Here is a 10,467-nt window from a genome sequence, read left to right on the forward strand (position 1 = left end):
GAACCTGAAAGCAGCAAGGGGTTGGTTGACAATGTTTCCTTCTGAAGTAAAAAATAATGCACAAGATGAAACTTCTGAAAGGTAGATATGGAGGCCAACACATTAGACGCTTGGAAATGGAAATGGGTTCAATTCAATGATTTGAGAAAGAAAAATCAGCGACTTTCCCATATTTTTGCCATTAGATCAATCTAACAAAATTAAACCTTTTTAAAAAAATACAAAATTTATTAAGATTTGAGTAATATTAAAACATTTTTGACATTCTATTAATTAAAGTTAAATTTATTTTATCTACCAACATTTTATTAATAGTATGTCAAAATCCAAAATTTAAAAGTTAAAAGTTAAATTTAACATTTTTTTTAATATTAAGATTAGAGTAATATTAAAGTTTAATTTATCTTACAAAGATAATTCTTTAATTTAATGCAATTTATCAAGATTTGAACTTTAATTCAAATTATAATTGAAATTAAAAAAAATTAAACGAATAAGAATAACATAAAGGTAATCAAATTCTTTTTTTTAGGATAAAGATAAGTCAAGTTCTTAATACAAGAAAAGTGACATGGCATAGTGAGAAGGAGATAATTTTTAAAATGACTCTAATTTAAAAATAAATATTTAACTTTACATGTAAGAGTGGACACATAAAGAAAGTATGATATTTCTTTTCTTGGCTTGCCATGACAAACAAAATGCTCGCTTACAGAAATGCAAAATTTACAAACTACGGTAAGCCATGATGGCAGTAATTGAAGTGTGGGAGAACAACCTAAAACCTAAAACCTTAAACCTTAAACGTCTACATCAATGATATAGACCGCTACTACAACAAAACTAATATGCTGTCATCAATATATCTTTCCCACTAAAGTTCAGGACACCCCAATCTCGTATATAGAATTATAGGTAAGAAACAAGGTATTATATGCTTAAATGTGATCTTCCATCTTTCCGGATTAGAAGACAAAAGCATACAGCATTGGCACTAGTTACGACTTTTGCACTTTTCCATGGCTCTAGGTGCTGCAATGATCACAAATTTAGATGAGTGTCATAATAAAGCTTTCAAAAAAGAAAAAAAAAAAAACAAGAAATATAGAGACCAAATTCTATGGTAGCAATTCTGGACAAGGGTGTAAATGGAGACCGTTTTATCTTTACCCCTTTCCCAACTTCAAATTATCATGGAGATATTTATTTGGATCTGAACCAAACATCATCATCAAGACCAATAATATATGCAACAAGACCATATTAATCTATTTTTTTTAAGACAATATATCAATTTAATGTTATATATAACTCGCCCTAAAAAAACATTATAAATAACTAACTAATAAAATTAAAGAAACATGAAACTAAAGTCAAAGCATTAACTATGGAGTACAAACCAGGATTCTGTTTTCCAGTTTGATTGATGAGTTTCCTGTTTTCTCAATTCTACAACTATATAAACGAAGGAAAGCAGAGTATAACAGATTAATTAAAACGAACGTTGGACCTACCTAGCCCAATTGCTTCAAAACTCTTCATTATCCTCAGCCTCTTGCAAGACTCAGTGAACATCCTGAAAAGAAGAATAAGATCATTTCAGATATGTCCTAGAAATTATTGTCTATCAAATTAGTGAAAATCCGAAACATTCTCCTAGAAACTAAGTCAGAAAATGCACTTACTCCCACGGAACATCACCAACTAGCATCCAATCTCCGTCCTTGTCTTCATAGGTAAGAACATATTCTGAACCATGAAGGAGATCCATCAATCTACTTTCACTTAAATTTTCTCGACTAGAAACCCCATAAGAGCCACATTGACCTGAATTTGTCAATAAAAACATCATCAGAATACTACATGCATATTATTCAGTTATGTGAGTCTATGCCATTGAAACACTATACAACGGTTGAAATACACCAATATTACTAACAAACAAATTCATGCCACCAACCAACAGCTGCACTTTCTAAACATAAGAACTTACTGAGTGTAAAACAACTAAACATCTTTTCAAGTGCCAAAGAGAGGTCCTTGTAAGTGGTAAAACTATTCAGATCCACTTTCCTCAAGTATGGGGCGCCTTCCATGCTGACTTTAACATAAAGGCATCCAGACTTGGCTTCTGCATCAGTATCATTCTTTTGAGGCTGAGAAGCCATTGAGTTCTTCCTGAATGAACGGATTGGTGGCCATCCCACAACCTGCGCCCTGATTCACATAACAATAAATTTAATTACACCCAAATTCATTAAAACTTTCAATTATCAAAGCCATTGATTAAATTCTTCAAAACAAATGAATCTAGATAATAGAGATTTGCATCCTAATCTCTAGGGTGAAAATCTTTCAGCATCAGGATCAGGAAGCACAGAAAATGATAAATGGAGGAGTTCAAACCCCAAATCATATACCATAACAAGAATAGCATAGACAGCCAAGACAGGTGAAAAATTATGGAACAAATAAAGTAACTATACGATGATTATTAACATAGAAGGAATATCCTCTAAATTACAAAGAACACAAGTAATAACACTTTCTTTAAAACTAGAGGCTAACATGAGAATAATCAGCAACAGGCTGAGTTAATTTATTTCAATTTAAATTCCAACTGACAAAAATAGAAACAACAGCAAAGCAGCTTTATCCACTAGCTAAGGTCAGTTACATGCTAGGCTTGATTAAAGACTAAACAGAAAGAGAAAGGAAAAAAAAAAAAAAAAAACTTTCCTCTTCCTCTGAATCATCTGCATGCCTACCCAATCACTCAACACGAAAAGAAACATCTTGCTTCCAACTAGCTAAAAACACACAGAGAAACTATAAACACTAAATAGAGACAAGACAAATAAATAAAATACTTTCATGAGGGCAGAACCAACATCAACAAGCTAAACAAAACTAAAAAACACACACAGACACAGCCATCTAATAGTAATAGCAAGGAGAAAGTAATTTACTTAGCAGCTGGAGCAGAAATCTGGGGCTTTTTCTCATGCAATGGTTTTGGAGAGCGTGGAACAGTTTCCTTGAGAACAGAAGCACCCAAAGCAGTTGGTTGGTTGGTGCAGTCTGTTGCAGTGAGAGTGAGAGACTTGGCAGCACTAACACTAACAGCACCCCTTGGAGAAAACAAGGCAGCATCTTTTTCAGATCCACCATTCCAGTTTTCATCAATGGCATCAGAGAAACCCCTCTTGGCCCCAGACACCACCACACTCCTAAACGCACCCTCCCTCTCTGGTGACTCACACCCTGGTAACCCAAGCCTCAGCTCAGTAGCCTTCAGGTTCAACCCTTCTTCTTCTTCTTCACACCCTCCTTTCATTGAAGGAACATCTTCCAATGCCTCAGACATCAACACCACTTCTAACTGTTTCACAGCACAAATCAAGAAAGAAAAAGAGAAAGAGAGAGAATATATGGTATTGAAGAATCACAACTCCACAGTAGAAAGATAGTATATGTTAAGTTAGTGAATAAGTGAATGAAGCGTTTTTCTCTTTGCTCTGTTAAGTAGTGTTAGCCCAATTACATTGAAGGGAGCAAAAATAAAAATAAAATAAAATAAAAACACAGAGAAGTGGTTTCATTAAACAAAGAACGAGGATGTGGTTTGCAAAAGAAAATGCGCAACTGTTTCCGCTTTAATCTACATTTTTTTAAAAAAAATTCTTTGAAGGTTGTGTTTCCTTTTTAGTTTTTTTTATAAATTTGTGTGAATCTTTTTGTGGCCAACTACTCCGACAACCCACAGAAAGTACCCGGCATACTTTGCTTATTTTATCTATTTTTTCTTTAAAAATAAAAGAGTGTATGTTACTTAGAATTTAATAGTTAATAATTTACAGAGTTATTATAATTATAGTTTACTATAAAATGATCGTGCAGGTTTTTAAACCATAAGCTTTATCCATAATGATTTAGTCCATCGAGATATTTGGGGTGTATTTAATTAGAATTTTGACGGATTTTAAAAGATTTTATTTTATAATTTTTTTAATATTTAATTAAGATTTTTAAAAGATAAAAAAACTTATAATGTTCAATTAAGATTATTGAAATTTTTTTAAAGTATAATAAAATTTGGTGGTGATATTCAATTAAAATTTTTTATCACTTAAAAAATCATTTAATATTTAAAATCATACAAATTTGAATAAATTATATTATTAATTAAATTTTAATAGATTTTATATAACTTTTTAGTTGTTTCTATAAATACTAAATCCACCAAATAATCTCACCCGATCTTTTGAGACTTTTTTTCTCTCACTCTCTCTTAGTTAACAGTCTCCGTTGACACAGGCAGCAAGATTCCATTCCCACACGTTTTTTTCCAGCTTTCAGGTTTTCTCCTTTTTTTTCGGGGTTATTTTGGTTATTATATATGATTTATTCTAGGTTATTTTTTATTATGAGCCCCTAATCCGTGTGAAGAACACACTTGGCTGTAGTACGCTAATGGTTCTTCCGTTTTTCTTCCCTTGTAGTATTTCAAACTTATGGGTAAAAAGAGAACAGAACCATTGCGTCTTATTTTATTTCTTACTATCTTTTTATTGGAAAACAAAATGATAATAACAATATTATAAATATGTAGTGGAGCATGTATGAAGGTAATGACATAGAGGAAGAAGAAATTAATGACAGAGAAATAGATGAAGAAAGGAACGAAGATATAGATGATGAAAGAGTGGATGAAGAGTTTTATGAAGTCATGTACACATGTGATGGCAATTTATGCATTAATGCATGTGCTAAATCAGTTTTCTAGTTTGGGATAAATATATTGAGCGTCCATTAACTCAACGAAGAATTACTAACTTGGGATATAACAAATACATCAAGCGTTAAACAATGATCCTGTCACCTTCCGACAAGTATACAGAATGTATCCAGATGCATTCAGAATATTATGCATAATTATGAGAGAAAGAACATCATTGGAGGATATAATATTTATTTGCATTGAAAAAAAATCTTGCATTATTCCTATACATCATCGGTCAGAATGCTCGATATCGTGTAGTAATTCGTAAAGAATTTGGGTGATCACAATTTGCTACTAGTGAAAATTTTCACAAGATTTTGAAGGCCTTAAATTCAATAGCATTTGATTTGATGGCTAATCTAAGACCAACTATACCTAGTAAAATAAAGGAAAGTACAAGATTTCACTCTTACTTTAAGCTATGTGATAATTATTTAATTATAATTTGTTTGTAATTTATCATTATTATAATATGTACTTTTATAATATGGTTATTATCATATATGAATAAACTTAGGATTGTATTGGAGCTATTGATGCTACACATATTCTAGCAATGATGAAGGGTCAAGAAGTAAGCAATTATCGCAATTGCCATGGAAGGATATCACAAAATGTATTAGCAACTTGTAACTTTGATTTGGAATTCATCTTAGCGGGTGGGAGGGTTCACCTCATGATTCCAAGTTGTTGAGTGATGCTTTCACAAGGAGGAATGGACTTAAAGTTCTCCAAGGTAGGTACTTAATTTTTAGATAATAAATGTTTTTTTTTTACTTTTTACTTTTTATACTAATTTTATATGTATTGCATATGCAATCAGCTACGTTTTTGTGTTAACATATACAACACTTCATAAAGAATGACGCTTTGATGAATTTTCAATTGAGTCATTAGACGAGCCTTCATCTTCAGAATTAGTAGTTAATGAACACCATAATTTTAAACTTATTACTTAAACCCAAGAGTAGAAGAAGCTAATGCATGGAGAATTAGTATAGCTTTAGATATGTGGAGAAATGCTATATAGGAGGAACATTGAGTTTTTATATATTGTAACTATCCAACTTCAATATTTTTATGCATTTTGCATGCTCTTAAACTTTTTTATTATTATATGATTGTAATGAACACTTGAATTATTGGTTTGCGTTGAATGATTTTTTTGTGCATACTTTTTCCAATTTTATTAATTACAAAACAAAGAACGCATGCCAAAATCATCCTAGTTTTATTAATTAGGTGTTTTTATCCTCTTGAGTGGTCAATTAACGTGCCAAGAAATGAAATTTCAAAACATAAAATTTGGAGGCCGAATTCATTATTGTTAGTTTACAAATATTTGGTGATCTTGAAATTCCAAAAGTCCTCTAAATTTTTTTAAAATCTATAAAATCTTTTTAAATATTATGAATTTCTAATTTATAAATCCATTAAAATCTAAACTATAAAATCCTATAAAGTCTTTTAAAATTAGTAAAAAGAGAGACAATTAAAGATAATTAGTGAAATTTTAGACATTAATAATCAGTAAAATCAGCTAATATTTGACGCAATTATTTGATTCCGTGTATACATTTTTTAGACAATTTTTTCATTTAAATATTTCTGAAAATTATCTCTAAATTGGACAACTATTATAAAAGATAACTTCTCAAATATAACAGTTATTTACATCTTTTAACATTTTTTTTACATTTTTAATTAAAAACTAAAAAAAAAATATATTGTTGGTTAGAGCACCGAATGTCTATTTCGAACTACAAATATTAAAAGAAAAAACTATAACCGCGTGTAATTTCTATTTTCGTTATTTTGTATAACGCGCTAATTTGCGCCAAAAAGCTAAGATGCACCCTTGGTAGCGCTTGGAAGAAAGGTGAGACAGTGAGGGTGGAAAGGGGAGCAAGGAATAAAAGAAAATCTTAAATTACTCATGTTTCATAATTTTTACTTTTTATTTTTTATTATTTAAAAATGGTCTTTTTAATTTTTATAATTTACATTTTAATTTTTTTTAATCTCTATAATTTTTAATGTGTTATTTTTAATTCCTATAATTTTATGATTTTTATTTTTTTTAATCTCTATCAATTTCAAATTACATGAACTAACTAAACAGAGAATTAAAATATAAATTATAAGGATTAAAAAGAATGCTTTTAAACTACACAGATTACAAGAGAATTAAAATGTAAGTTATAAAAATTAAAAAGATTATTTTTAAATTATAAGAATTAAAAAGATAAAAAACAGGAACAAATTAGTAATTTAATAATAAAAAAAATGGAACAAACAGTCTCTCTCAAAAAGCCAAATTTTCATGCGCCTAAAAAAAAGAGTAAAGGAAAATCAGTGACCGTAACAAGTTCCAGATTTTCTTGGCTCTTATGCTGCTTTGCTTTCTTGGATTCTCGTGAAGAAAAGAAAAACAAAAGTTTGAAGATGATGGCATTGGAGAGGCCAACAAAGAGAAAATTAACGAATACCAAATACAACAAAAGTGACAACTAAAAAAGACATCTGCAGGGAAAAAACAATAGTAAACGAGAAAAACAAAAATGAGAGAAAAAGAATCGAATTTATTATCATACAATTAACTAATTAAGTTCATGACCAGGTTTATGAGTTTTGTTCTTGTCATTAATTAATTATTTGCAATTCCTATTATCATTATGGATCTTGTAGGCGTAATATTACTCTCACTACTTAGCCTTCAAAGCTAAAAAATTGCTTAATACTAGTAATAATAAAGTATAAAAGCATAGGAAGAAAAAAAAAGTTATAATAAAATATTCATGTTTTTGAAGGAAAAAACCTAGAAATATGATTACGTAAAAGGTTAAATGATTGTGCTGTATTTTTATTTTTTTACAAAATGAATGATGAGTTGTTTTAACTTTCATCTCATTTCATTGTCCTTCTACTTTTATCTTACAGCTTTCACTTATTTCAAACACAGTGTAAGTTTAGAATTAATTTTGAGTTAAAATAAATTTAATAAATGTGTGTTTGAATACAATTTCGAAACATATATATAGTTTCTCTCTCCACGTTTCACAAAATCGATAAATTATTGCTTCTGAGTAAAATAGTCCAATTGACATGATTTTAGGGAGAGATGTTCCTAATCGACGCGCTCCCTAACGCACACTAAGTAGCTCTCAAGTAGGATAAGAAAATCTATGTCATGTTAAACTAAATTTTTCCTGTTAACTTACTTTTAAAATAAAAATATTCAAAAGAAATTACATCACTTTAAAGTTAAATTTGACCAAGATTAATTTAATTTAAAATCAAATTTATAAATATTCACCAAAATTTTGTACTGAATGTGTTTCACCACGTCTATGTGATCTCTCATCTCTCCGCCATCCTATATTTTTTATTCTTGGTTGTTTATTTATCTTTTTAAATAATTCACAGTAGCAAAGTCACTAAAGAGTAAGAAAATTGATTAATATGGAATTCAAAAGTTATTCGTTCCTATAACTTGACATCATTTATTGGTCCTATCGAGGATAAAGATTAGCTTTGCTAACCTTTTTTCAACAAAAGTTTAATATTATAAACCCCAATAAATTGTGCAATGTTCACTATTAGTTTATTTTTAAAATTTTACTTATTCAATATATTATTTAAATAGGACAAGGATTTTTTTAAAACTAATGTCTTTAAAAAATAATATATATATATATATATTTACAATATAAAAAATTATACTCTTATTTTTAATGGTAATTATATATATTAAAATTATTAATTTTTATAATAACTATCTTATTATTCATATTAAGGATATTTTTTTAATTAATAATATTAAACTTAAAAAACATACTACTGATTAGAGATTCTTTTATCATTTTCTCAATATACATTCCGGACGTGCTTGCGAATACAGGGGCTGCTTCCCTTCTCCTTTGGCGGCTGCTCTTTCTTTTCTTTCAGCATGTTATTACCAAAAAAAAAAAAAAAACAAAAGAATTGTAAGATGGAGTCTTTAGGTGAGTTTGGTTATATAAAAGAGAAAAAAATAAAAAATAATTATAAAAATATTTAAATTAAAGTAAAAAAAAAAATGTAAGATTCACACTATTTTTCCCACAACCAAACAAACACTTAATGAAAAGAATAATATAGGTACCCAAAGGAAATCGTGCGAAAAATATGGGTTGGTGTGAGAAGTGAACGGTACTCTATATGCAATCATTTTTTAACCTGCAATCATTTTTATTTTAACAATATAATAGTTTTTATTTTAACAATATAAAAGTTATAACTTTCGATCATATAATTATTGAGAAAAAGGGTTACAAATTCACAAAGTCATAAAATCACAATCTATTATATATAATAAATTTATTAACTTTTAAAATAATTATCTTAAAATAATTTAAACAATAATTTATGATTAAATGATAATTTAATTAAAATTATCTTACACTATCCATATATAATTTTTTTTCTCTAATTATTTATGCTTAGTTTAAATTATAAGTCAATTATTACATATATAACATGATTATTAAAACTGGATCGAATTGGCTAATTCAACCGTAAACCAGCTTGTCATATGATCCTAATAATCCTCAAAACAGCTTTAGCTAATAACCATTTCTGAACCGATAAAATTGGTCAAGAATCGAATGAACCGACTAAAATCGATAGTACACTTTAATTTGGGAGAAGAATGAGATCATTTTATTTGTTTGGTAACGTATAATTATTGTTTTCCTTAAGTATATATTTTAAGTTTTAATATTTAATATTGTTAAATGGGTTAAACAAATAGAAAGTAATAATACCTATAATTAACCATCTTATGACAACAGTTATTAATTGTTGAAAAGTCAAGGAGCACGTACATAAGAAGTTGTCTATTTTGACCTACCTACATATATCCTCTTTTTTTCTTTATGCACCATAACGTAAGTCTATTTTTTTAAGGTATAAAAAATATTAAAATAATTTCATTCTTTTCAATAAAACATTTTTCAAAGTATATCCTAAAGAATTCAACCCTTACTAATATTTCAGTGTGGGTGATCATGGATTTAATTTCTGATCCACACAAATAGAAAAATATATATTAGAAAAAATAAATCTCTTATATATGAGTATCTCAAAAAATTAGTCATTGACCTGAACCAAAAATACCTTAACTCATCTAAATAAATTCATGTGTACATATTTTAACGGTAGGCTATACAGTTGGTCACAAGGTAATGGAGTGAATGCTGTCTCTTAACTCTCCGATAACGAGCCTCCGCTTAAGTACTATTTTTCGCACGAATCATAGTTATGCAAACAAACAAACAAACAAAATCTATTTGGATTTCTTGTTATTTGAATTAATTAGAAGTTTATGATTTTAAATAATTTTTTGATTAAGCACTTAATATTAAAAAGAATAATTTAACGGTTACAGAATCGCGCGTCGAAATTCAGGGACCTCGGATGTTAAATAAATAATCTTACACTAACAAATATTCTTTTGTAAAACTATTGTTGACAAGTATTTATACGTTATAAACATAATGCAATGCTCAGATTTTTTTAACTCAAAACTACCGTTAAAACTTTATAAATTAATAATGTGAAGATCAGATAAATTTATTAATTTAAAAAGTTATTAATTTATCGATAAATTAATAATTATTAATTTAAAGAGTTTTTAAGTAATT

General features: G+C 28.4%; 1 protein-coding gene across 1 annotated transcript; it reads right to left on the reverse strand.

Moving 5' to 3' along the window:
• Positions 1-593: 593 nt before the first annotated feature.
• LOC100778529 (auxin-responsive protein IAA27-like) lies at positions 594-3,620 on the reverse strand. The gene is made up of 5 exons (NM_001252879.3): positions 2,970-3,620; positions 1,994-2,217; positions 1,686-1,827; positions 1,515-1,576; positions 594-1,032 (listed from the first exon to the last, which is right to left on the reverse strand). The coding sequence occupies exons 1-5, from the start codon at positions 3,365-3,367 to the stop codon at positions 995-997; spliced, it is 864 nt and encodes a 287-aa protein (NP_001239808.1). The 5' UTR covers positions 3,368-3,620; the 3' UTR covers positions 594-994.
• Between the last annotated feature and the right edge of the window lie 6,847 nt (positions 3,621-10,467).

The sequence above is a fragment of the Glycine max genome, chromosome 5 (assembly GCF_000004515.6).
Source record: "Glycine max cultivar Williams 82 chromosome 5, Glycine_max_v4.0, whole genome shotgun sequence".
NCBI classification, from domain to species: Eukaryota; Viridiplantae; Streptophyta; class Magnoliopsida; order Fabales; family Fabaceae; genus Glycine; species Glycine max.

Coding starts and splice junctions, on each gene's coding strand:
- LOC100778529 (NM_001252879.3), bottom strand. CDS start 3,367: ATGTCTGAGGCATTGGAAGATGTTCCTTCAATGAAAGGAGGGTGTGAA. Junction 1,577..1,685: donor GTTGGTGATGTTCCGTGGGA/GTAAGTGCATTT, acceptor TCTTCTTTTCAG/GATGTTCACTGAGTCTTGCA. Junction 1,033..1,514: donor TTTTGAAGCAATTGGGCTAG/GTAGGTCCAACG, acceptor TGATCATTGCAG/CACCTAGAGCCATGGAAAAG.